General features: G+C 41.3%; 4 protein-coding genes across 5 annotated transcripts in view; 3 read left to right on the top strand and 1 right to left on the bottom strand.

Moving 5' to 3' along the window:
• The first annotated feature begins 358 nt into the window (after positions 1-358).
• On the top strand, positions 359-4,914 carry LOC311024163 (asialoglycoprotein receptor 2-like). Its single transcript, XM_084026444.1, has 7 exons — positions 359-629; positions 935-1,000; positions 1,100-1,207; positions 1,287-1,481; positions 3,273-3,433; positions 3,770-3,882; positions 4,693-4,914. Exons 1-7 carry the CDS (start codon positions 569-571, stop codon positions 4,862-4,864), a joined length of 876 nt encoding a protein of 291 aa, XP_083882570.1. The 5' UTR covers positions 359-568; the 3' UTR covers positions 4,865-4,914.
• A 146-nt stretch (positions 4,915-5,060) lies between these two features.
• On the top strand, positions 5,061-10,315 carry LOC311024162 (C-type lectin domain family 12 member B-like). The gene is made up of 7 exons (XM_084026443.1): positions 5,061-6,149; positions 6,711-6,776; positions 7,061-7,168; positions 7,349-7,555; positions 8,134-8,291; positions 8,913-9,031; positions 9,107-10,315. Exons 1-7 carry the CDS (start codon positions 6,089-6,091, stop codon positions 9,264-9,266), a joined length of 879 nt encoding a protein of 292 aa, XP_083882569.1. The 5' UTR covers positions 5,061-6,088; the 3' UTR covers positions 9,267-10,315.
• Positions 10,316-10,448: 133 nt separating this feature from the next.
• Positions 10,449-14,589, bottom strand: gpatch4 (G patch domain containing 4). The gene is made up of 8 exons (XM_084026442.1): positions 14,443-14,589; positions 13,281-13,359; positions 13,131-13,204; positions 12,958-13,050; positions 12,658-12,774; positions 12,086-12,204; positions 11,854-11,904; positions 10,449-11,742 (listed from the first exon to the last, which is right to left on the bottom strand). Exons 2-8 carry the CDS (start codon positions 13,357-13,359, stop codon positions 11,028-11,030), a joined length of 1,248 nt encoding a protein of 415 aa, XP_083882568.1. The 5' UTR covers positions 14,443-14,589; the 3' UTR covers positions 10,449-11,027.
• Positions 14,590-16,500: 1,911 nt separating this feature from the next.
• Positions 16,501-26,003, top strand: part of pear1 (platelet endothelial aggregation receptor 1) — a 52,356-nt gene continuing 42,853 nt past the window's right edge. The window contains exon 1 of one of the 2 annotated variants that reach the window (XM_084026438.1): positions 16,501-16,647. The gene's annotated coding sequence lies outside the window, so the exon portion shown is untranslated. Of the gene's footprint in view, positions 16,648-18,686; positions 18,702-26,003 lie in introns of those variants that run through there. The other variant, XM_084026437.1, reaches the window with a different exon arrangement.

The following is a 26,003-nucleotide window of genomic DNA, read 5'->3' as shown; positions in this document are numbered from 1 at the left end:
AAGAGTGTATGCTATATATTGCTAAAGTGTATTATTAATTAATTTTTTTCATGAAATAACTTTATACAGAGAGGTGTTTCACCCCTTTCTCTATGTAATTTTAAATGTATTTCTATTTTATCTCTAATTATTGACATGTTTCTTATTTTCTATTATTTTATTGAATTTGGTTTTATTTCATGTTTATTTTTTTTTAAACAAACTACATCCTGCACTCATACTTTTCAGCAGTTTCACATTAAAGTACATGTTTACTTCTTTACACAGCGTGTGTTTTCTGTCGCAGTCTGCAAAAAAATTCACACTTCAAGGGTTCAATAAGCCAGAAGAGCAGCTACGTCACGTATGAAATAAAAAGATTTACCAGCAGCAAAATAATAATAATAGCTGACCTTGATGACCTTTGCTCAGACATGCGGTTTCAGTCTTACATCCTGCCAAAAAGAAGAAGTGTCTCAGCTTTGGTTTCTCGGTCGTTCTGTAAAACACCGACTTGGACAAACCGCCATTAAAACTCTCGGTGGTTTGACTTTAAGGATTCCGCCTTTGAGAAAAACCCCAAAAGATCATGGACGAAGAACTAAATTACGCCTCGGTGACTTTCTACACGAATGTTACTTCTGTGTCCGGTGAGTCGTGTTTTTTTTCCTGAACCAGAGCTGTCTAACTGTATTTTGTATTTCACATCTGATAGTGATGCTTTTGTTATTTGCAGTATCCCCCTTTGCTGCTGTGACCCTGTAAATGTCCCCACTGTGGGACAATTAAAGAATTATCTTATCTTAACTTGACAGTGTTTCCACTTGCTCTATATATTTTTCCAACATTGGTATCAGAAGAGAAACTGTAGCTGTGGATGATGTAGAAATGACAAAATACACACCAGGAAGTGACTTTTGATCATTGCCAAGTTCTCCTTTCCTTTAAAACTCAGAGAAACCAAGCGACCAGACGATCTACGATGAGGTGAAGCCTCGGCATCCACATCCTCACATACCAGGTTATTTATAAAAGTGGAATTAAATCAATTAAATACGGCTGGTGGGGATGAATTTTTGCTCAAACGTGTTGTTGTTGTTGTTGTTGTTGTTGTTGGTAGAAAAAGAGAAGAAACCTCCACTGTGCTCTCTGCTTCATCTGGCGGCGGCAGGTTTGGGGATTATCTGCATCATCCTGGTGTCGGTCGTCATCGCAGGCGTCAGCCACTGTGAGTCTGTCTGACATCTGAGGAAGCTCAATATTGACAAGTGAGTAACCACGGTAACCGTTTCCTCCCCTGACTGCAGTCAACACGGTCGTGTCAGAGCTGCACAGAGACAACGTCAACTTAACGGCACAGAATCTGCAGCTGTGGACGAGAAAGAGCGACTTGGAGCGCCAGACGGCGGCGCTGACCCGAGAGAGAGACGGACTCAGCTGGACCATGGACTTCATCCTGGACTACGACTACTTCCCGGTGATTAATTACTGCCACAAGAAAGGTGAACACAAGCACATTGATTATTGGAAAAGTAAAAAGTATCTCACATGACGTCAATCAAGCTGATATGATAAACTTCACAATATTTATCATGTTATAAACGCCAAGCCAAGAGGGGTTTCCCTACATCCAGTCCAGGGGCTGCTAAGTAGCCACAGCTACACCACAGTAACCCCGACAGACATTCACTGTGAAGTTACAAGAGTAGTTGCAATTTGACAGTAATTTCCTTCCAAATGATGGGTGTCGCTGACGATGACCCCCGTAGAGGTCACTTGGTGCTGTCTGGCCCGCCAACATAGTGAATTTGAGCCCCTTAACTTATAAAGCAGGGTGGTCCAGTCTTATCCAAAGAGGGCCTGGTTTTTGTTTTAGCCCAGCAGACACCTGATCCATCTCATTAACTAACCATGGGGATGAGTTGGATCAGGTGAGGTAGCGCTGGGTTTAAACAAAAACCTGGACCCACACCGGCCCTCCTCGGATCAGATTGGACACCCGTTTTATAGCTTTTGAAACTTTTTTTTTTTCTTACCATGATTCACCGATCAGAGTTTAAACGTTCTGGCACAGACATGATCTTACAGAAAACATGATATCGTTAGCCTAATAGCATAATTGCCTAAGTCATTTTTTGGCCAAATTGAGATATCTGCCTAACCTTCCTCTCCTACCACTGCTGCATCACCTTGCCTTATTGGCTATGTCCTCAACCTATCAGAACACTTTTTAGAGTCCAAAATCACTATCTGCCCAAGTCATCTTTTTGACTTAGGCATGTTTGCCGGTATAAACAAACATGGCTGATCGCATAAGAAAGTTTAACAGAAGTGAAGCATTAGATCTTCTCTTCAATTCATTTGGTAAGCTGGTTTATTCCTTCAACTTTCTAGACAGTAAATGTACTCTCAGTCAATCAAGGAGATTAGGAACTGTGTGTTTAAACTTTTAATCACAATTCTGCAACAAGATATGATGTAGTGTAAGAGCTAGCTTATGCTAGCAAAGCTTAATTTGAAGTGTTGATTTTAAGTGTTTTGACAAGAAATACAAGAAGTATTCTTGGTAATATGGTCTTTTTCAAGTCTGAGTCTTTTTCACTTTAAGAATGTGGCTGCATTATTTGATTTAATCATCAATCATCATATTTGCATTTTCATTCTCATGATCTGCAAAATAGTGCACATAATTCAAAATGCCTTGTCAATGCACTTTGTTTGTTTTCATTATGGCATAAAATATGCAGTCATGAAGAAGAAAATGCAACTATGGTTGTTGATTAATTATATTTATCAGTCAAATGATGCGGTTGCAAATGATGAGGTTAAAAGAACTTAGTTAAGGTTAAAAGAACTGAGGTAAGGTTAAAACAACTTAGTTAAGGTTAAAAGAACTTAGTTAAGGTGAAAACAACTTAGGCAAGGTTAAACTTTAAAACAACTTTGTTAAGATTATACTTTAAAACACCTTAGATAAGGTTAGACTTGGTTATGTTATCATTATATACATATACTGTAAGAGAAAAAAATGCCTAAGTCATGACATATTCTGCCTAAGTCACTTTTATTTGTTATGGAGTTGATGTTGTGTCTTTTTTTTTTTTTCAAACTTGTTCACAGGTCTGGTTGAACTTGCTGTTACATTATCAATAAAAAATACCAATCTGCTTGCTAGAAATTGTGTTTTTTCTCTTTTTCCGAAAACGTTCAAATATGACTTAGGCAATTATGCTATTAGGCTAACGATATGTAACGTAGTAGAAAATTATTTTGTTGTCTCTTTCCTGTTTCAGAGTGTCAACCTTGTCTGAAGGGCTGGGTGCTGTTTCAGTCAAACTGTTACCTGTTTTCAACATCTAACCATCACTCATATTGGAGGAATTGGGAGCAAAGCCAGGATCAATGCAGACAAAAGAATGCAGATCTGGTGGTGATTGAAAGCCAAGAAGAACAGGCAAGACATGATTTCATTGTCATTTCAGGCTCCTTGTGCATCGTACTATGTAATATAACCACATATTTTAAAAAAGTCACACCTCAGCTTCACAGCTACATAAATTACTAATTTCTTCTTTGTCTCTTTCTGCTGTTTCTTAATATTAAGATTTCACACATCTGTATTTTCATGTTTTGCATCCTTGTGAAGCACAATGTATTATATATAAAACATGCTAGAAATCTATCTCATCTATCTATATGTTATATATTGTAATTTATTTTGTATTATTATATTGTAGCAGAGAAAAAGAGATGCATTTTTGTCAATAAACACACACTCTCATGAATGTAGGAATTCATCAATAACCACACAGAAGCCTACGACGACGACAGGCGCGGCTATTGGATCGGCTTGAGGAAGACGGACACGTGGACGTGGGTGGACGGACGCAACTTCACTGTGACGTAAGAGCAGAACTGTGCGAGTGTAGTAAGACATGTGATTATCTAAACAGACCAGAGGTCACGGCACCACGGATGTTGCATTTTAGACGTTTCGTGGAAAAAAATCTGAGCAAATTAAGCAAAAATCATCCAGATTCTTTAAGCAATAGATGGTGAAATGTGTAAAAAGCAAAGAGGGAGGAAAGAGGGAGGAAGCAACAAACTCGTGGACACGTTATCAACGGTTAACTCTACGATAAGATTCAGCGTTAAAGGAAAAGATTTCGGAACATTTTGGGGAAAGATGCTCATTTGCGTTCTTGTTGTTGTTGAGTAAGGCTACGTTAACACAATGGTCATTTTCAAAAAGTTCCCAAAATTGTTCTGAAAACATCCACGCAGATCCGCGAAATCAAACCTAAAGCACTGTAGTGCGTATGCCAGGCCACTAGGTGGCGGTGACAGTTTGTAGTTGGGGGTTGACCCTGCTCACAAACGCTTTGTTTTGTGACCAACCTCGTGGTGAGTATACGAAGAACACAAGGACAAGTTAGCTTGTTGTTAATGTCGCCTTCTTACTTGCTGTTTGACTGCAAACGTAATGCAGGAAGTGGAGCCGTGACGTCACCGTTTCCACGGCGACCAGAGTTGCGTATTCAAATGATTTCACTCTGGAACCCGGTTTGTAAAGGTTTCGTGGGCAGTGAACTCATGGTCAGATGGTAGTATTTATGTAGTATCAATGCTTTCATCTTACTCTGCAAGAAAGGAACTATTTCCCAAAACAATTATCACGTCTGATGTAGATTTTTTCTTTTTATTCTTTCCCAGATACTGGAAAACACAGCAAGCCGGCTACAGAGGATCTTGTGCTCTAAGTCAGCCGCAAGCAGATCCTCTGGCCAACTGGCAAAAAGAATCCTGTGACATGTGGAACCGCTGGATCTGTGAACAAAGAACAATGATCAAACCCGATCAGGAATCAGCTGAATTTTCAAAATAGGTTATCCAACATTTAAAAAGATAAATCTATATCCACTATGCTGTCAAAAATGAGTGTTTGCCCTGCTTGTTAAATTTTTACTAAACTTTTTCTAATTTACAGCGAGTATCTATTTGTACAGTTATTGCAGAGTATACCATCACCTTTGAAGTTATAAATGCTTGAGTATGTATTTATAGGGTGGCAAGGCTCAGGTGCTCAAAAGTGAAGCCAAAGCTGATGCGCCTTAAACTTGCATTCTCTCCACTGGCCACAAGGGGGCGACTCCTCTCTGGTTGTATAGAAGTCTATGAGAAAATGGTCCTACTTCTCTCTTGATGTATTATCTCAGTAAACATTGTAAACATGAGTTCATGGTCTCAATCTCTAGTTTCAAGTCTTCTTCAATCCAGCATGATGTTCATTTAGTACATTATGGTCCATTTAGAGTCCACCAGACCAGAAAGCAGGGGATGCTTTAGGGGGCGGGGCTTACCTGCTGATTGACAGGTTGCTACCACGCTACTAATGCTAGTTAGCAACTAAGACTTTAACACTTAGCTGTAAAGTTGACCTTGAATTATAGAAGCTAACTTTGTTAGCAGCTTCACACCAGAATCCAGATGGATCCAGATCCAGTTAGGGCGCCGCTCTGCCGCTTGCGTTCGTCAGATCCACCCGTCGCTCCTCCACAGTCCAAATATGGTCACATCCGTCCACTGGTTGCAAAAGGATGGCGACTCTCAAAATGCTGAACCTGGCTTCTAAACCAATAGTAATAGTCCACAAACCAACGGGTATGACGGATATGAACACTTCTTACATACAGTCTATGGTCAGAACTCATATCAGGATATGGACGAACAAATTGTAATTTTCATGGGATTTTTTAGACAACAACAATATACTATATGTTGTCAACCCCACCCTTTGGAGACAACACAAAGCTGTCCCTCCGCCACACAAACTGCTATGCAAATGAAAGTCAACCAAGTAGAACGTGATACCGAAGTGTGTCAACTTCTTCTTTTGCAACCGCGTGAGAGCACACAATACAGACACTTTGTGTAATCAATGGCCACAGTGCAATTTGCAAACCAAAAAACCAATGTGTCAAATTACAAAACTGAGAGGCCGCCGTCGTCCATGTGTAAGAGGGAAGAACCTCCTCCGTGAGGTAGCGTTGCATGATTGTGTTCAGTCCCACCATCGGCACTGAAACACGCACAGCGATCGACATCAAGGATGGAAGAAGAAATCAATTATTCTACGGTGGTGTTTAAAAATGGTGGGAAAGCTCCAGAAGGTAAGTGACCTTAATTCTGCATAGTTTAGACTATTTAACATCTTTATCAGCACTTAAAATGTGAAAAAAAGTGGATACAGCCAAGAAATAGGAATTCCACAAATATGTTTTTTAAATCAAAGACTACATCTTGTGAGGAGCACTCACTTAAAAAATATTCCTCTTCCATTTTTCAATGTAAATAAAAGTGATACAGACTGAACTACCTATAAATTATCATTTAAAAAAAGTCAGATTAAACCTGGCAACCTTCGAGGAGTTACTCATGATGACGTACGGGATCATAGATTTGGCATTTTAGAAATTACACTTTGCTGGCGTATTTGAATGAGGCGATCCAAAGTCGAGTAATCCGATTACACGTTTTCTCTTTCAAATGTAATGGATGCTGATCATAAAGACTTCTTTCGTTGTTTAAAGCTGATGACGTGTGATCCGTTTCCAACCAAACCCTGGTGATCGGAAGGTTAGGTTACTTCAAGAGGAAGTCAATTAAGGCTTTGACGCTAACTAATCCCTTCTCCTTTATTATTTCCTCTTGCTCTTATCTCGGTCACGCAGAGAAAAAAGAGGACCCAACCATCTATTCGGAAGTGAAACCTAAAGTTGCTCCTACGACTGTACCGAGTAAGTTAGAAAATCTGTTCACTGTCCTGTTTTCATTCCCCTAAAAAGTACAAATTGTGACTTTGACCTTATGCCGATGATGATTTGTTATTCGTTCAAAAAGAAATCCTCAAATAAAACCCAAAAAGCACCTATTCTGCACCTTTTCTTGGTGCATACTTGTATTTCACTGGTCATAAGGAATAAAGTCACAGTTGTAAAGTATATTGAATACATTTTTCCGTGCAACCTTTATATCAACAATGATTGAAGTTGATCTCAAACGTGATTGGAGTTTTTCTCAGTTCAAGCAGAAGGCGACGCAGATGCACGCCCTCGGTTTGGTGCGTTGGTGGTGTGTTTGGGGATACTCTCCATCCTCCTGGTGGTGACCATCAGCGTCATCATCTACAGTGAGTTTTTCATGTTATATTTACTTTCGCTTTGATTGATACGTTTTGTGATCCGGTTTGACATGTTGGGTAGGAAGTCAGTCGGGAAAAAGGTCATTAAGAACTAAGACTTCTCTGTTGACGAGATGCAGCAATTATTTGATTGCCTCACTGATGCCTCATTCTGATTCTCACCAACAGTCAGCGTGGCAATGACGGAACAGAAAACCACCCTCACGGCAGCAAACCAGCTGATGATCGCGGAGAGGACTCTCTTAGAGCAAAATGCGACTCTCTTAAAGCGAGAGTACGAGGAGATGAGCAAAGTCACCGACAACCTCAACTGGACCCTGGGAGTCATCCTGAGGTTCAACACCTTTCCTGTAAACGGCTACTGCCCAGATAAAAGTAAGGGTGCCGCCACATTATCTCACCTTTAATCTGTTTTAAAGACGTACACGTTAATGCTCAGCTACGCAACGATACAGACCTGAAGACGTTTTTACCAGAAGCAATAATGAAAGTAAAACTTGTTGGAGGAACAAAAAAAAAGAACAAAATAGTAAAAAGAAAACTGAATTTACGAAAGTGCAGATTAGCTGAAAAAAAAGATGCACACATGAGAAGTACAAAAAGTACGAAAAGAAGAGTAAAATGCACAAGTTAGAGTGAATGAACAGTTACTTAGATTGCTGTATTCACACATCACATTATAGCTTCAGGCTTGTAGCAACTAATTGCTAGCTTGGTTGGCAGTAAATTCTGCTCAGTCACAAACCAATTATTACAAAGCAGTTACAATTAAAAATGCTCCAGTCGCTTTCTTCATTAGTCTAGATATACAGTTACAAGCCATCTTGGGTTTCTTAGTTTGACATCACTCTCCAAAATCCCCACCACATAAAGTCAGAGTGAAGGTTTAATTAGGGCAACGATATTAATGTCTCAATGATATTAATGCCCCCCCCCCCCCCCCTTTAATTCAGAATGCCAGCCTTGTAGGAGCGGCTGGATTCCCTTCCAGGATAAGTGCTACCTGTTTGACTATCGACGCTCTCCTTGGAAGACCTGGGATCAGAGCCGAAGGATCTGCCAAGAAACAGATCTGGCGGATCTGGTTGTCATCGATAATCTGCAGGAACAGGTGAGCTCTAACGCCACGAAGCTGCGGTAACTCATTGTTACGGGGTTCCAATGGAGATTTGGAGATTACAAGGGAATTCTACGACAGCGTATCAGGGCCACTGTAGGAAAAAACAACAACAACAAAAACAGAGCCGAGAGAGAGGGGGGGGCAATATTACAAGAAAAATTGTCACAAATATTCCATTCTATAAATACATATAGCCGATATTGGTTGCTTGGTTCCGAAGACTGCCGTTGCTATGACAACAAGTGAAAGCTACCGCTTGCATCTAATCGCCCCGATCAATAAAACACCCATAAGATGACAATTTGGCCTCATATGAATAAAACCAACAATAACCATCAACATCATCACCCTAAGGACCTTAACGAGGCGATTCATTAGAACAATAAATGCGTTTATTCATGGGAAGTTAGCTAGCATAAATGCCGGTTGTTAGTCATCTGCCACTTTATAAAGTATCAAATCTGCGACTTTGTAAAGTATCAAATTTGCAAGTTTATAAAGTGGCAAATTTGCAACTATTATTTATTTTTGTACAGTGGCACTAATACGCCGAAGCAAAAAAAAAAAAAAAAAAAAAAATTGAAATTCAATTTCAACCATAACTTCTTACAGGAATTCATCAGTAATCACACCAGATACTACTTCGACAGATTTCATGGATATTGGCTGGGCTTAACGAGAACCTCAGACCAAACCTGGGTCTGGGTTGATGGACGTAATGACACTCTGGGGTAAGAACAGTTATTTATTTGAATAAACATACCTCAACATCAAAGTGAAAGCTGATATTCAGGTTGTGTCTGAAGGTACTGGATGGATCGGGCGGGTGAGGAGTCTCGGAGATGTGGGCTGATGATTCCCCGGAACAATCTCACAGCCAGCTGGAGTCAAGCAAAATGTACAATGTTAAACAGATTCATCTGTGAGAGCGACGCTCTGATAAGGACAAGTGAGAGCGATGTTTAGTTGTTTTTTAACTCTTGGAGTTAAAAAAAAAACAACCAAGAAAATTCTAAAATATGAACAAAAAAATCACGTTTACTTTGCAACTGTCATTTTAATCTACCGGTACTTTTCCTTTGTGATGTTATGAATGTATTTTATTAGCTGGTGTTGAGTGTCAGATAACACACAAATATCAGATTCTCACTGTATCATTGTAACCAGTTTTGAATTATTGCCACTTTATCAGTCACTTTACTGGGAACACACTGTTTATTATGTCCAAATATCAAAGCTATTCAATGTAGAAACACTGACATGATGCACGTTTTGACCAGTTTTACTACATATGGAAGTTTCTGGTGTTACATAAGAGTGTCATCATATCCTGTACAACCAGCTTCCTGTTCCACACGGAGGACCTTTAAGCTTCTGCTGACCTTTTATTTTGTATCGTTGCATGTTGGGTATTACAGTTTGTTTAGTCACTTCTGTTGCCCCACATTAATTAAACTGTTTTCATTATGCTTTTTAATGGTGTCCCTCTTTCCTCTAATTCTTTTTAATATTTGTCCACATTCCTTCGGTACCACCGTGTCGGACTAATTAGAACCAGAGCCGCAGAACAAAGAGAGGTTTTTTAAAGGAAAAAGAAAAGAAGGGAAATCTGATGCTGTGAAACAATACCGCTAATGTCCACAAGGTGCGCCAAAATCAGCACAAAAATCCAAGTGGCAATACCACAGTGTAGAAATGTGATGAAGTCCTGCATTAAAAAAAAATCTGTAAAAGTACAAAAGTATTAGCATCCGTATTTACTTGAAAGTATAAAAAGATCTACTCTATCACAGGGCTGACACCTCAACTCCATAACTATATTATTAAATAAATGGAATGGACTAAAGAGAATAATATTTCAGGCTGAATTGTAGTGAAAACTAGCAACAAAAAAAAAGTTGTGTATCTGTTGCTACACGACATCTTGTCCTTCCCGTCTCAAATGTCACAATTTCTCCATTTCTAGAATTCATGCAAATTGGGTGAAAGTACAAAAGGTTTTTGTACAAAAAAAAAGAAAAAAGAACAGAAGAAAATGATCTGATCAGAATTATTTGGGGCATAAAAGTCTGATTTTTGATTAAACTTAAAAAGGGCAGAGTTACAAAAAGCATATTAGGAATATTTTTGGTAACACAACAAAAGAAGTTGTTTTTGGTAACAGAGTTTTATGCTTATTCACAAAGATTAATCAAGTTTGAGAACAAAAGAAAAATACTTTCTGTAAATCTGAAGAAAAATAAATCATACAACTGTAGTTTGATTTGTTTTGCATTATTTAATTTGCATATAAGAGATCCCGTAGTTTCATCATAATAAGAGTTATTTAGGATGCAAAAAACTTTAAATTTCATATGATTTTTCCACCAAATTGCATATTTTACATTAAATGAATCCAGATATAATTATTTGACAAAATGTCCCAAACTACAGAAGTCAACACGGATCTGAGTTTCTCAGTTTGGAAACGTTTGGGTTATCTAGAAAAACTGTTGTGTATGTATCACCAGCAAACCTGCAGCCGACCTGATTCCTGCAGCAGCCTATCAGATAATATCATTAATATAATTATTGATTTGATGGTTGTTTGACAGGCAGTGCTGCCGGTCTGAATCAATAATCAGAGATATTCTCCAGTCAAATCAGCGAGCACTGTCTCCTTAAATCCACACTTCCAGATCCGATTCAACAGAAGTCTTCTCCAAGTGTCCAAACATTAAAAACACACTATTCTCTGGACTTCTTCTTCTTCTTCTTCTTTGGAGGAGGCGCCTCCTCGTTTGAAAGGTCATCTACGGATGATTTGTCCTTTTTACACTTTTTCCTTTTCTGCTTCGCCGTCGTCTCTCCCTCTGATGGAACTGCAGCTTTTTTCTCCTCGGCTTTCGGAGCAGAGTCCTGGTCCGGCTCCGATTCTGCACCGTTGGCCTCCTCTTCATCAGCGGGTTCACTGTGGCGTTTGGAGGATTTCTTCTTCTTCTTCACTTTTGTGTGCAGCTCGGCCGTCTCCTCTGAACTCTTGTTCTCTGCTGCAGGTGAAGGCGTTTCTTCTTCTTCGTTCTGCCCTGCACTGTGTTTCTTCTTTTTATGTTTCCTCTTTGCTTTATGAGCGTCGTCTGCTTCGTCGTTTTCCACGTGGATCACCGCATCAGTTATTTCCTCAGTATCCTCACTGGCTTTCTTCGTCTTTTTCTTCTTCTTCTTCTTCTTGGGTTCAGCATCTGTTTCAGGACTTACAGACACTCTCCCAATCTCCGTTTTCCTCTTTTTCTTCTGAGAGTCCTCGGCCGCCGCCGCCGCCTCCTCCGGTGTCTCGCCTCGCTGCTCGGCCGGTGGAGCGCTCACCGGTTGGCTCTTCTTGCCGTACTTTGCCATGAACTCGGCCTCCTGCTGCTCGAGCCTGGCTAACTTGGCGCTCATGGTCAAGCCGTGCCTGGCTCCTCTAGAAAAAACACAAAAGGAAATGCATCAGATATTAGATCCTTTTTATTAAAAATTAACTTATTCTGAAGTTTTACAAAGTGCATAATTCCAAATAATTTTATGAACTTACTTGTGAGCCGTTCGTCCTCCACAAGCCTTCATCAGATCAGCGTCAGAAAGCCTGTCGAGCATCAAAGAATAACTTGAAAACATGTAGAAGTGTCCTAAAAACTTGATTTTGCAGATAAATGTTAACATTAAATATCAAATAAAAGCTGAGAGCGATAATGATACTCGATGAGACGGGAGCAGCGAGAAGGAAAAGAAGCAATCTGTGATCACGTAACAGATGACGTTCTCACTTGGTGGTGCTGGAGAGATCTAGTTTGCGGTCGTCCTCCTCGTCCGAGCTGCTGCTGCTGTCGTCTGAGCTGCAAGCCTTCGTCTCCGGCTGCTCCTGACCTGAGAGCAGCGTGGCCGACTGAAGGTAAAAACAGTGATGTCATCATGAGGTCGGAAGCACCGTAAAAAGGACAGAAATGTGTCTCCTGTGTAACTTATTCTTCGATACTTTTTCAGTACTTTGTTTGAGTGAAAACCTCGTAGTCTAACACGCAAACTGACTGTTTCTATAAATGACATCTCGTAATATTCTTACACTTTCAGCATGACTCCATTAAAATTCACCACCTTGTTCTCAAATTTAAAACTTTACACTTTTATCGGTTTATTTGCAAATATTATATTCTCAGTCCCTTTTTAATCCAAATGATCCTTTCTTCACATCGGCATAAATGACATCCACCACACAGCACTTCAATGTTATAAGCAGGTTATCATTATCAGAATAATACTATGGCTCCCTCATGTGGCTGAAAAGGTGAACTGCAGATATATACATGTCAAATAAAAGCCTGTGGAACAAATAAATTACCTTGACGAAGCATCCGTAGAGTTTGGCTTTAGCCAGCGCAGCTTTCCGTGGCTTTTTATTGGAGATCATCCCTTCCTCTTCATCCTCCGCCACCGTCTTCTTCAGCTGAATGCCGTCCTGGACCAAACAGAAAACCAGAAAACACTTGACCTTCCGTCACAACCGGCTGGCTTCACTCGTTCACAAGAGAGGAAGTAATCAGCTGCCGAAGCATTGGAACTGGAAAGTTTGTTCCAAGGTTTCTCCGCTGCATTTGAAGGGGTCTTAAAGGTCATGTGTCGATCCGACGGGAGGACTCACCTGATCGGATTCCACCTGCAGACTGGAAGAGGCCTTATTGAAGACGTGATCCCACCAGTGGAAGGTGAACTGCTCCCCTTCCTTGTGACCGACCTGTTGGAGAAGAGCGACGCGTGAGCAGACTTTCGACATCATCAGTGGAAAAAGACGCGATGCAGAAACGCCTCACTCACCCCTCCTTTGTCACATTTCACTTTGACCCTGATGGCTTCCGATATGCCGTTCTCGCCGCGGCCCAGTCCTTTACCTGAGGAGAGAGCGGGTAAGATGGATAGACGCACACACATGGGTGGTTGAACATGTCGGACATCAGAGGATCTCACCGTGTTCCCAGCCGTGACGCAGCAGCTGCTGCTCTGCAAACTTCAGGCCACGACTTTTCTCCGGTACAACGTCTGCCATCTGTGTGAAAAAGGACAGTTTGGAGAATATTAAGCAAACTTGAATAAATTCTAATCCAAAACAAGAAATATCGTTAAATCAAATTATTTACAAGGTCACGGAAATAGTCGCATCCTGTTAGTTTGCAACCAAAATAACAGCCAGTACAAAATGTCCTTCATAGGGACACTTCCTATTTCCGACTTCCTACTTTGAGAACATTTCAGTCTGTACTGTTTCACTTTTACTCTATTAGAGAAGTTGAACTGAGTACTTCTACTTTTACCTTTGGGCCTAGTATTTTGTGTGTTCTTTGTGTGTACGACTGTCTGGTTATTTGTCCCTCCTCCCATAATGTAAAGTGACCTTGGGTTGCTTGAAGGGAATTTAGAAGTTCCATTTATTATGATTATTATTAGTCTTTTTGAACACAAGTTCTAAATAAAGTTATGAGATCCCCCCCCCCCCCCCAAACCTAACCAGCATGCATGCAGGTCTATTTCTAAACTATGACACTATGTGATTTATTAATTAGTTATTTATTCTGTCCGCTGCCAAAATTCAAATCCTTCATTAACATGTTTTTAATGTCAATAAACTAAACTGCAAACATATGATGAACTTTAGAAAATGATGCATTGCTGGAGATGAAATGGCCCAACGCGGAGAAATGCATCCTAAGACATTAATTAGCATTAATATTAACCAAGTATCATCATATATAATAGAGAAGCACAAATAGTACGTTTACATTCAGATCAAGTTAAATACATTTAGCTGATAACACACTTTAACTTCAGTAAAAGACTTGAGTATTTCACTACAACAGTGTAGTACTTTTACGTGACTGAAGTGTGAATACTTCTGTGTGTGTACTAATTAAACTCATATGTCTCATTAGTTGTACAGTAACTCATGAAAATAAACACGCTGCTCATGTAAACAGTAGCGGGTTTTCGTGACCAAAATGCTAACATGATAGCAGCACGCTAACATGATAGCAACACGCTAACATGATAGCGTGACGCTGAACGCGTCATAACGAGAAGTCGCTCAGGTTCAACACACAACGCGAACGCGTCAGAATTTAACACAACTCGTTACCTTTGTGTCGTCTTGTTTCGGTAAAGCTGCGTCACTAAAACCGAAACATACGGCCGGCGCTAGCCATGAGGACTCAACAGGAGGCTGACATGACCGGAAACGCGTCACCACAGCCACCGACTTCGGTTTCTTCTTCGTCTTCTCGGTGTCATTTTACAGCAGCCACGCGTCCAGCGGGAGAACTGGCGGCGCCAAGCGGCAACATCCGGTTCTGCACGGTAACGCCAATTAAACCTGCATTCTGTCCGCTGGCCACCAGAGGGCGATACCTCTGGTTGTAAAAATAAGTCGGATTGTATGGAAGTCTACGAGACTTCTTCTCTCTTGATGTATTATCTCAGTAAACATTGTAAAGATGAGTTTATGGTCTCAATAAAGTCTTCTTCAATCCAGCATGATGTTCATTTAGTACATTATATTCCATTTATTAAAAATTTACCGTTCACTGCTGTCATAATTCTAACATGTATCTTTAGTGCCTAAAAATAAATCACATTTCTTTCTTAAAATCATGTTTATTTAATCGCTTTGTTTGTTTCAAATCCCTTAAAAAGCAAACAGACCCAAAAGTGTCTGCGAGGTACTTGAGTACATTTATATTCCACCACTGTAATAATAAAAAATATATATGAAAGTAATAATAACAAGAGCTGGAATATTTCCATAATGTGTCTAAACAACACACTTACTTTCTATGACATGAATAAGCTTATTTAAAAGTGATATTTGAACCAGCAGGTATTTCATCATATTTCAGGACAATGGAGGGAAGTAACAAAGTACATTTACTCAAATCTTTTCATGTCACTTTCTACTTCTACTCCACTTTCACCTCAGAAGGAAATATTGTACATTTATCTGACAGCTTCAGTTACTTTACTAATAAAGATTTCTGCAAACAAAACGTGGAAAAGTGTAAGAACTGAAAATACGGAAATCAGTCCATTAATAGTTTGATAGAAAATTAATTGGACGACTGGTTGCAAATACTGCTTTTTCATTCAATTATTTAAATTTTTAATTTTTGAAGGTTTTTTTCAAATATAATTTTGATTTGTTGGTTGCTCAAAACAAACATTTTGCAGAAGTAACATTTATTAATGTAAAACTTTTACTTGAAACTGTTTTTTACACTATTACTTAAGTAAATTATCTTAATTGGCCTGCACCTCAGGATGAAGAACATCAGGGTTATTGGTTTCAGTGTAACGGTTCCATCCAGTAGTAGTAAAATAATATATATAAGTGAAGTGATGACACGTCCTCCTCTCAGCATGGGGCTGCGTGGCCAACAGGAAATGATCTGATTTCCCCTGCTCTCTGTTTCCGCTGCAGTGAGGATGTTTGCTCCACCAGACCTTGTTTATCTGTGTCAACACTCACCGGGGGGGGGGGGCTTACCCATCATACACATATATATACAGTGGTGTAGTGGTAGTTGATGAGGTGGGTGTACTGCTAGGTAGATGGGTAGGTTACAGAGGAGGAAGTGGGTATACTCTCCCATATATTCCAATGGCTTTCTGGCTGATAGGTGGGTATACTGTAAACCACCAGAAAAAGAAGTGGGTATACCCCGTATACCTGCGTATACCCTCCACTACACCACTACACCACTGTATATATATATATATATATATATATATATATATATATATATGTATGACCTTGCCAACCCTCCTGAATGGGAGTCGCAGCAAACATGTGGTCCAAGTTGTGAATTCAAACAAAACCACTTAGATTTAAAAAAAACATCATTATTGATTATCTATCTATCTATCTATCTATCTATCTATCTATCTATCTATCTATCTATCTATCTATCTATCTATCTATCTATCTATCTATTATTCATCGATCTATCGCTGCAGGCCTGCTAAAGACAAAAACAACTCTCTGACTCCCCCTTTGACCCCCCCCCCCCCCCGGTCCCCTCGCTGTCACAGTTTTCCAGTTTCTTCAGGACCCTCCCCCGTTAGATGCGACTCTCTCTCTCCCTCTCTCTCTCTCATTTGCTTCCAGATTTCTTAGAAGTGGATGAGACCTGAAACACAAACGACTCGTTTTTTCCTCCCTCTTTTTTCTTTCTCTTCTTCTTCTTCTTTTTTGGTTAAAGAAAAAGAAAGATGCCGGTTCGGTCCATGGAAGTTGGTTTGTAACGACATCAGAGCGACTCAATAATCCGGGAGTTCGAGTCCGGCAAAGGTGAGTCAAATACCGTCAATGACTGAAAACCCGCATCGCGACGAGGCTTTCATGTTGTTAGAGGATTATAACGAAGTGTTAACAGACTCCACGGATACCAGTTTAACTGTGCCTGCGCGTTCACGCGACGGGAGCGCGCTGTTGTGGAGAAATGAAGCAGAATCCTGCAAAGTATAGAAATGTACTTTATATGTTTCTAGTTCTGTATGAATGCGGTTTTCTTTTCTCTGATAAACTTCAGACATTCGAGCGCATTTTGAGTGACATCATCTGGTATTTGTACATGTTGGATATTTGTTAACAATACTGGAATAAGCAAGTCAAAGTATAAATACTGCAATGTGAAATCTACTCCAGTGGTAGTAGAAAGTCTTACAGTCATGTTGTTTAAATCAGTTTTATTTATTCATGTACTGTAAATATACTTCATTGTTTCCATTCGAGAGTACTTTATACTTCTACTGGACTACAATACAGCAGGAAATACTTTGACAAATGATGTACTTATAGCCAGAATAAGGAGTACTTTTTTGCTGTTGAACCTTCTTAACGTGTTTTCCTTGTGTGACATTCAATGACCTCAGGCAGAGTTTGTATATTACAGTATGTCTGCTTTTACTTAAATGATCTGAATACTCACTTCTTCTGTAAAAGTGCAGTAAAAGTACACGTTATCAGATGCCGTTATAGAATTGTATTGTTATATTACTCTTTCATAAATCAACAGATGTGCAGTAGAAGTACTACGTTGCATAAAGTTAAATTACTCACGTAAAGTACAACTACCATTAAATTGGGTACAGTACTTGTGGTAAATGTACTTTACTTTCTGCCACAGCTTTGAGTGGATCACACTTCTTTTTCATCTTTGGTTTTATTGATGCTATATGAATATAAGTGAAGTCAGACTAATAATAAAACCATCTGCTGCTCAAAGAGTTATATCACAGTTTTCTTTGTGTGATTGCTTTCGACACTTGTTGTGTAATTTGGCTCATTGTGTCAAACTGTGTCACAATGATCCAAATAAAACTCAACACTTGGAGATAAACATCTTCACGTCTGCATCAAAATTAAAGCAAAATGTCATTTTTTTGGCAACAAAATGATTCATCAAGTCATTTTAATTGGCCTTCGCAAAACAAAACAAAAAACACAAAGAAAAGTAGAATTACATGACAGTTATTGATACAATATGTTACTTTAAACTCACGAAAACAAGTTATTACAGTCAAATTAAAGTGTAACGGTGAAGCGAGCATTGTGAAGGATGGATGGTTTCTCCTCCTCCTCCTCCTCCTCCTGGTGTCGGTGAGCTTACCTGAGGTCTGTTTTAGTGCTCTGGCTCAGACTGTCTGCTCCTCAATTAGCAAGCAAAGTGTTTTCACGTGTGTTTGCGTGTTCGTTGCCAGTTCGCGGTATGTTTTGCATTCTGAATAGAAGCGTTTTCCTCCAGCGGTGATTTCATTCCTCAACGTGGGGGTCTGATGTCAGAAACAGGGTGGAGTTTGTAACAAACGTGTCGCAAACAAGTGCAAAAGCAAGAAAATGTGTTTTGGTGGGTTTTTATTAAAAGGAGTGGTTCCAAAAATGAAGGTTTTTGATGCTTTTTGTTTGTGCACTTTTGCAAAAAGGTGCATGAAACCACCTGTTCTGGTGAACTCCTGGCAAACGTGTCATTTAATGCACTTGCTGCACTTCTTTCGGCATCTCTGGCTTTGAAAACGTCTCCAGCTTCTATCAGATTCTCTCCATCCATCCATCAGAGAGGAAGATGCTCCTCCTCCTCCTCCTCCTCTTTGTGTTTTTGAGTTCCATCGGTCTTAATCCGAGTCCTGGATTCATCTCCTCCGGTGACTCAAGCCGATGAAACGTGGCGATGAAGGCGGCCGAGAAACAACTGTGCGACATCCTGCGTGACTCAGCGTCCGGGTCAGTGAAGTTAATCGGGCGAAGCAGACGGAGATACCAGCGGGTTTCCTTTCTTCTCTGCAGATGTGAGAGGATGCTGTGGGTTGCCGATTCATTCGGGCAGTGAAAGCTCTGCAGTTTGGGTAAAAATAGAATAGAAAGTACTGCACTTCACCAGGTTTTTACAGTCACTTGTTGACTAATACAATTAGGATTTTACAGCCTTGCTCCTTTGTAGGTTTAGTTATTAAAATGCTGCAGATTGCTGTAAATTTGCACCCTTATCGTCTGTGATTTATGAATGAAGGCGTTTGGATTAAGGCGATGAGATATATGATTAACTATCAGAGTAAATCTCAGCCACCTGGTTTGGACTCCACTGACCTCACATCTGCTCTGGCAACTGAAAATCGCCAGGAAGTCTCTCTGACTGCAGTCTGAACTTCCCTTTGTCCGTCTCCAACTCTTCCTAAAAAAACGCGGTGCCATTTTTTGAAACGTGCCATGTTTCCCCCCCCCCCACACGTGTTGGCGTCGTGTCTTTGAATTCTGGACGTGAGAAGTAACACAACGGTGCCTCCCTGAAATCTTTGTTTTTCTTGAGCGTGTCTTGATCCTCTGTTTGAATGTGTCTGCCCTCCTCCAGACAGCTATCAGTGGAGCTTTCCTCTTCAAAACCACTAACTCTTCTCAGGTCCGACAGCTGGAGGCCTGGCTCACTTACCGTCTGTTTGTCCAGGGGAGGACTCGGGCTCAGGCGGGCTATCGGATATGTTTTGGTTGGAGATGACACCGGCCAGAGACACAAAGAAGAAATAGAATTAAGTAGAACTGAGGGAAGAGGCGTTAGTGCCTGGACAGCTTTCAGATTCATCGTTACAACGTTAAGGTTACGCACCGTCTCTTCTTGTTGTCTTTTGAAAAGCAACTATTTTTCTTGACAAGTTTATATCCGATGGCCACGCACCATTCATGTGTTATTTAAGTGAGATCACAGTGTTTCACCCATTCGTTCGTGGCCTTCGGTTATGAAGCCTTGAGTTTTGCCATTTTGGGAATTTTGCAACCAGTGAAGGAAGTGACCATATTTGGACTGCGGAGGAGCGACGGGTGGATCTGATGAACACAAGCGTCAGAGCGGCACCCTTACTGGATCTGGATCCATGTGGATTCTGGTGTGAAGCTTCATAATAATTCAAGGTCAACTTTACAGCTAAGTGTTAAAGTCATCTTAGTAGCTAACTAGCATTGGTAGAGACCTGTCAATCAGCAGGTAAGCCCCGCCCCCTAAAGCATCCCCTGCTTTCTGGTCTGGTGGACTCTAAATGGACCATAATGTACTAAATGAACATCATGCTGGATTGAAGAAGACTTGAAACTAGAGATTGAGACCATAAACTCATGTTTACAATGTTTACTGAGATAATACATCAAGAGAGAAGTAGGACCATTTTCTCATAGACTTCTATACAACCAGAGAGGAGTCGCCCCCTGGTGGCCAGCAGAGAGAAGTAGGACCATTTTCTCATAGACTTCTATACAACCAGAGAGGAGTCGCCCCCTGGTGGTCAGCAGAGAGAAGTAGGACCATTTTCTCATAGACTTCTATACAACCAGAGAGGAGTCGCCCCCTGGTGGCCAGCAGGGAGAATGACAGTTTAAGGCACTTCAGATTCGGCTTCACTCTTCAGAACCGCCTGGTCCACATAGTCGTTCGGTGTGTTTATTTAACTTTAAAATGTAGCCCACAACATTCAGGGTGAATATTCCCATATTTATTTCATAACAAAATACATATCGGAGAAAATGTCAGGTTTTTTCTTCAGTATTGATCAGCGTGATTGTGCTGGTCTCTGTGTTCGGCAGCAAACAAACAGATCAATGAAGAGAAGTGGGCTCAACTAACCTGCTGCAAATCCTTTCCTGTGTCTCCGGCTACAAGCGGCTGTATTGAGCTGCATGGTGAGATATCGGCAGGTGGACAGCAGCGAAGGTAGCGGATGGTTTACGTCTTCAGACTAGAAGGAGCTGCAGACACCGCTCCCTGTCTGAGAGCATCTCTGGGTCCTTGGTGGTTTTTGGTGGGTGGTGCTATTTTTCCTTATGTTGTGCATATATTTTTTTTTCTCTCACTGTTAAGACTTTTATTTATGTGTAAAACGCTAGCCGCTGGAAAATTCTGTTTGTCCACAGCACACTTTTTACACATCAGTGACAAAGCTCTCCTCGTGATGTTCGTCTCGAACTTCTATTTTTGACGGCGAAACAAAAAAAAAAAAGGACAAAAGAGCATCGGGAACTGAAAAGAAGGTGACACGGGTTGAATATTCCTACCGCAGGCTTATATAAGTCTTTCAACCCCATGTGCTCTGCAGCCGTGCAAGTAATTTGGAGCAGATTCGACTGCAGCCCTCCAGCTCGGGGGGCTGGTGGGGGCTGGTGGGGGGGGGGGGGCATGTACAGTTTCATCGGGCTCTGGCTCAAATAACCAATCATAAAAAAGCAGAGGTCGGGGGGTTTGGGACTGGAACAGGAGGAGGAGCCAGCGGCGGCGGCCTGATGAAGTGACCACAGACTACTTGTACTGTGGCGAGGGTCTTTCCTGAAGTTGCTTATGTTGGTGGTTGGTGGGTGGTGTTCGGGGTGGTGGGTGGAGCAGCGGTGGAGACATTGTTCATTAAAGATTTCAGGGCCTTTCATTGGTGTCTACGTCTCACTGTGGTGTCTGTGCAGGAAGCCTGGAACCGAGTGAAACCTGAGACGTAGAATTAGAGAGAAACACGGCACCGAGCTCGAGGCCCGGAGGGCTTCTCGCTTTCTGTTTTCCATCCCCGTGATGAATACGTGGGGCTCGTGTCTGTTTGTTTGTTTTTTTAAATACTTGACCGTGCATATGGAGCACCGAAAGGCCTGTCAGTTATGAGGCCATATATCATGTGAGCTTCGCATGTGAAAAACAAATGGCCTTTGTGTCATGCTTGGCACCGGGCGGACACGAACTGCAAGAACTCTTGATGTTTTTCTTGAGCTCATACCCAGATCCACTCCACCAGCTGCGTTCAGCTATGACTCTCGCAGTCGTCCATCTTGCTTTTTATGAGACTTTTCTCTTGTTTTTTGTATTCCATTTTCCAGGCCACTTCTGAGAGACAAACCTCGGCTCAGGAAAGGCAGATTGTCACTGTTTGTCATCATCCACGTTACTCAAAACAACTCATTCTTTGTATAAATGGACACAGAAGCCAAAAACTAAGGTTAGCTGTCGGAAAAAAGAAAAAAGAGTGGGAGCCGGTAAAAAGGTCCGATGGCAACGTTCAAGGACTTTTCCTTTCACGCGCTCCACTTTTCCCAACTCTCCTCTATTTACATGTCAGAGGAAGAGCGTGTTGCGATGCATACCTGGATGTACATGCAAGATGTTTCCTATCGGCTTCCTATCGTTTGTCCCGGCTCTCGTCCCTCCTGCTGTAGACCGGAGACCCGGCTGGACCTGAGGGTCTGCGGGGACGAGGGCTCTCACTTTGTTCAAGAAACTCGGCTGAAAAAGATGAAATTATTAGTCGGAGACAGATGACAACGAACAAAGGGTGTTGTAGTCAATTAAAGAGTAATGAGAAAAGCATGCTAGCTTCAAAAGACAGTCAGTAAAAGTGCTGACAAGATACTCTGTGGTGACTCGTGTTAACAACTAAATTGCTTACTTGCTCATTAACTTGTAAATAGTTTGAAGTCATTTGTAGCACTTTGTTTTTAAAAAAAAAGAATCCTCACTGCCTCCGTTTGCCTCTGGGCATCCAGAAGAGTGTTAACAAGTCTTCTAAAGACAATGACAGGCTCCTGGACCCCCCCCCCCCCCCCCCCCCCCCCACCGCGTTGCCCTCCCACCACGTTGCCCAGGATGTCCTGTGTGGCGGCTCGTCTCTGGCTCTCGTCTCCTCTTCCTGTTTTGTCGGACAGATGTGCAGGTATCACACCAACGGAGCCCGTCGGAGCACGAAATGACCGCGCCGAGGCTTTCAATTAAGCTCGAGTCCCGGCTTTCATCTCGTCTTTTAACCGCGAGGCGTTTCCTACCGAGGGAATTAACGACACCACCTGTCGGCTTTTTAAAACCAGTCCGGTGACACCGAGACTCGGTAGAGGAACACCTCGGAGGGTTCACCTTCAGGGTAGCACACGTGGCTGAAGGCTTTTGGAGTGAAGAAAATAAGGCTTTAACTTCCAGATGCCTGCAGGATGAGGCCCATCTGGAGAGAGAGAGAGAGAGAGAGAGAGAGAGGGAGAGAGAGAGAGAGAGGGAGAGAGAGAAGGAGCTTTTTTTTGGGGCAAAAAAAGAAAAAAGCTCTAAAATGATCACTTTAATAAGTTGCAGGTTTCCACCTTGTCCTCCAGAAAAGCAGCACACCATGTGCGTGAGGTAGGCCTGTAAATCAACGGGGTTTTACTTTTCGGTATTTACTGGCCCAGACTGGACTTCCTGGAAACAGAGATAGAGAAGGAAAGAGATAACGAGTGATAACTACTCCGGTGAACTCTACCTGCCTTGATGGGAGTCTGCTGCTGCTGCTGCTGTGTGTGTTTTGTCAAACCTTTCCTACAGACCTCAGATGTCTTGACCACATGGCGTTTTATTGCCAAAAGCACCTCGTAGATGAAACGGCACTATAAATGAATCCTGTAAACAAAGTTGCACAAGAACATCGTCAACAGCAGAGAAATACGGCCACAGCAGCTCCGGTGGTTCCCGGCTCACAGCAGCTGCAACGAGAGAGGGAGACGGGGAAAAAAAGAAAGAAAAGCTGCCATCCAGTCACATTAGAAGTGTTGTCTTAATCGAAGCCAGATGTGGCGTGGTTAAAGTCTCTTACTGTAAATTGCTCTCTCTCATACAACCATGACTCAGAGACTCGTATTAAATCTGCTGCATGGGAACGCCGTGAAATACGTCGCCCTAAAACATGGCGTCTCTGTGAAGGACGATGCTTCCCGGGATGTCATTCAGACGCCGCAGACACTCAGGGGAATCCACATAATCCCGTCGGCCGCCGTAGACCCCCCAGGAAGTCCGTATTTTACATAAAGTATGTAAACAAAACGATCGATTCAGAAGGGAAAAAAAACACTCATTTAAAATATGTTTATGATTGCAGACGCAATTCAGCTTCTGTGCTCGTGGTGGGTTTTTTTTTCCAAAAGCAGATGGGCTTCGATTTCACACCTCAGTTTGGACAGCAGCTCCCCCACCACGACGTCCAAACCACACGAGTAAGCAATCTGCACGACGCCGAGCCAAAGAGGCTAAAGGTCGCAGTGGAAACCAGCGAGGAGGCCCGTGCCTGCACATCTGTGTTTATGTCGATATGTTCGATACACAGTTTTGTGATGACTCGGCAGTTTTTGGCTGCTTGCATGTGGTCCAGTGTTTTCCTAATGGCGGCTTCAGACTGGTCTCTGTGCACACCGGCGAGCGACCAGCGTCTGTGGAATAGATTCAGTTTAATCCAGATGTGCACAATGAATATGTGACACCCTGGAGTCGGTGTGTAAGCATCGTGTGACTAAATGATTCTCTACTTCTCAGAATTGAAGGATGTTTTCACTGTGAATAGCGAGACACGCGTCAGCTGGTTCGCTACAGCGGCCCAAAATAAACTATTCTGTTGTGATTTAATTGCAATAAACTGACGCCGAAGAAACCGCACAATAACGGCAATTTGTTTAAAGGCTAAAGTCATGTTTTGTTAGATCTGACTGCAGGACAACAAGCAAAAAAACGTTAAAATGCTAATTTTCTGTAAGGAGTTTGCTTGATGGGAGGCTACGATATGTTTTGTCTCCATTTTCTGATTCCGTGATGACGAAGAGGAGAAGCTGACAAGCTTTCAAATCACAACGTTGCACATTTTCTTTAACCTTATTCTCCCAAGTTGAAATGAGAATTTCACGTATTCACCTCATTCATGCAAACCATTTGGCTTCACGTTTAAACCTTTATTTCGTCTTTAAATACTGTCTGACTTCTCTGTCGGTTCATAGCTTCCTACCAAAGAAATACATCTTTAAAAAAACGAAGTAATTTCCAAAACAGCTGGGCACTTTTCAGCAAATGCATTTTTTTTGGGTTCGGACTATTTTCAGCTGCTGATTAATTATTATTTATATGATTTAATTACTATTTACTGCTGCCGGATTGGTGTTTGTAGTATTGACTGTGAATAAACCACAGTGCTCGTGTTCGTCGTCATAAAGCAACATGCATGTCGCCCACGGCAACAGCGTAGCTCATTGATGTGTACACCCCCCCCCCGTCGTCAAAAACAGATGGTTTCTGGATCAATTTGAGACCAAAGCCAGAACTACTCGAGCCGACTCGACGTATTCCCACTGAAGAAAACAAATAGTAAAGAAAGACAAAGAACAAACCACAGTTACAGCTGCTGCTGGAACCGTTTGTTTAACGGTTTTAAAAAGAAGTACCGCAGTGTTTTTTCTTCAGCCGGTTCAGAGACGTGCTGCTTCTACCTGCTGGCTGCAGACGGAGGTTACAGGTGTGCATTCTGGGTAGAAAGCACTCGATTCTCTTGCTCAATGCAATTAAAATAAGAGTTATTTTTGTTCGGAGACTCTAACGTGATTGTTGTAAGAGTTCAGCCGAGGTCGTTTCTGCTGTCTTGAGCTCCTCTGAAGATTTTCAAAGGCTCTTGACCTCGTGGCCTCGTTCTGTATATGTTGAAGGAACTTTGCGTACTAATAAATATGGATGAAGAAGTGTTGGCCTTTGCATAGTTTTATCATGGGAAGATCAGCTGAAGACGCAGCGACTGAAGTTCCTTATGATTTTTTTTCTAAAGAAGCTTTTCCCACAACTTTCTGACCCCGAAAGGAGGAGGACAGAAATAATTTGTTTTTGAGGGGATATTAACAGAGAAAAGACTGATTATTAAAGAAATGAGGTCGCTGTGGTGGGAAAATATCACAGGGGTCAATAAAAGTTTGTTTGTTATACTATTGTATTAATGTTTAGTGTGAAGATCTTACTAATATTACATCCACAATATCCAGATTAGATGGACTGTCTCTACATGTCAGCCCTGTGATTAATTAATTAATCAAGAGAATTATGAACTCATTATTTTAAAATCATTTTTAGTAGCAGCCCCAATTAATTTCTAAACCATCCAAAATATTTGCTTTTTGAGAAATTAACTAATTACTATATTAAACTGAGGTGAGTTTGACTCGTTATTAATCAATTAGCAACAACTTGGACGGACAAAACGTAATATTTTAGCATTACGCATTATAATAGTTCACCGATTAATCGAGAAATAAGCTGCAAAATGAATTAATGATGAAGATAATTACCCTGAAATTGAGCCTTAACTTCCATATGGAAAACACAGCACAGCAGAATATCATCTCAATACCATTGAAGCGTTCCGATT

The sequence above is a fragment of the Eutrigla gurnardus genome (genome assembly GCF_963514095.1).
Source record: "Eutrigla gurnardus genome assembly, chromosome: 14".
Taxonomy (NCBI): Eukaryota; Metazoa; Chordata; class Actinopteri; order Perciformes; family Triglidae; genus Eutrigla; species Eutrigla gurnardus.
The sequence above is the reverse complement of the archived record's forward strand: the minus strand, read 5'-3'. Positions and strand labels throughout refer to the sequence as shown.

What these genes read in the sequence shown, in the direction of transcription:
- gpatch4 (XM_084026442.1), bottom strand. Translation starts at nt 13,359, where the DNA reads ATGGCAGACGTTGTACCGGAGAAAAGTCGTGGCCTGAAGTTTGCAGAG. An exon ending in GCGTCACGGCTGGGAACACG is followed by an intron (nt 13,205 to 13,280) that starts GTGAGATCCTCT and finishes CTCTCTCCTCAG; the next exon opens with GTAAAGGACTGGGCCGCGGC. An exon ending in TCTACGGATGCTTCGTCAAG is followed by an intron (nt 12,205 to 12,657) that starts GTAATTTATTTG and finishes TTTTACCTTCAG; the next exon opens with TCGGCCACGCTGCTCTCAGG.
- LOC311024163 (XM_084026444.1), top strand. Translation starts at nt 569, where the DNA reads ATGGACGAAGAACTAAATTACGCCTCGGTGACTTTCTACACGAATGTT. An exon ending in TAATTACTGCCACAAGAAAG is followed by an intron (nt 1,482 to 3,272) that starts GTGAACACAAGC and finishes TTCCTGTTTCAG; the next exon opens with AGTGTCAACCTTGTCTGAAG. An exon ending in GGACGCAACTTCACTGTGAC is followed by an intron (nt 3,883 to 4,692) that starts GTAAGAGCAGAA and finishes ATTCTTTCCCAG; the next exon opens with ATACTGGAAAACACAGCAAG.
- LOC311024162 (XM_084026443.1), top strand. Translation starts at nt 6,089, where the DNA reads ATGGAAGAAGAAATCAATTATTCTACGGTGGTGTTTAAAAATGGTGGG. An exon ending in TCGATAATCTGCAGGAACAG is followed by an intron (nt 8,292 to 8,912) that starts GTGAGCTCTAAC and finishes AACTTCTTACAG; the next exon opens with GAATTCATCAGTAATCACAC. An exon ending in GGACGTAATGACACTCTGGG is followed by an intron (nt 9,032 to 9,106) that starts GTAAGAACAGTT and finishes TTGTGTCTGAAG; the next exon opens with GTACTGGATGGATCGGGCGG.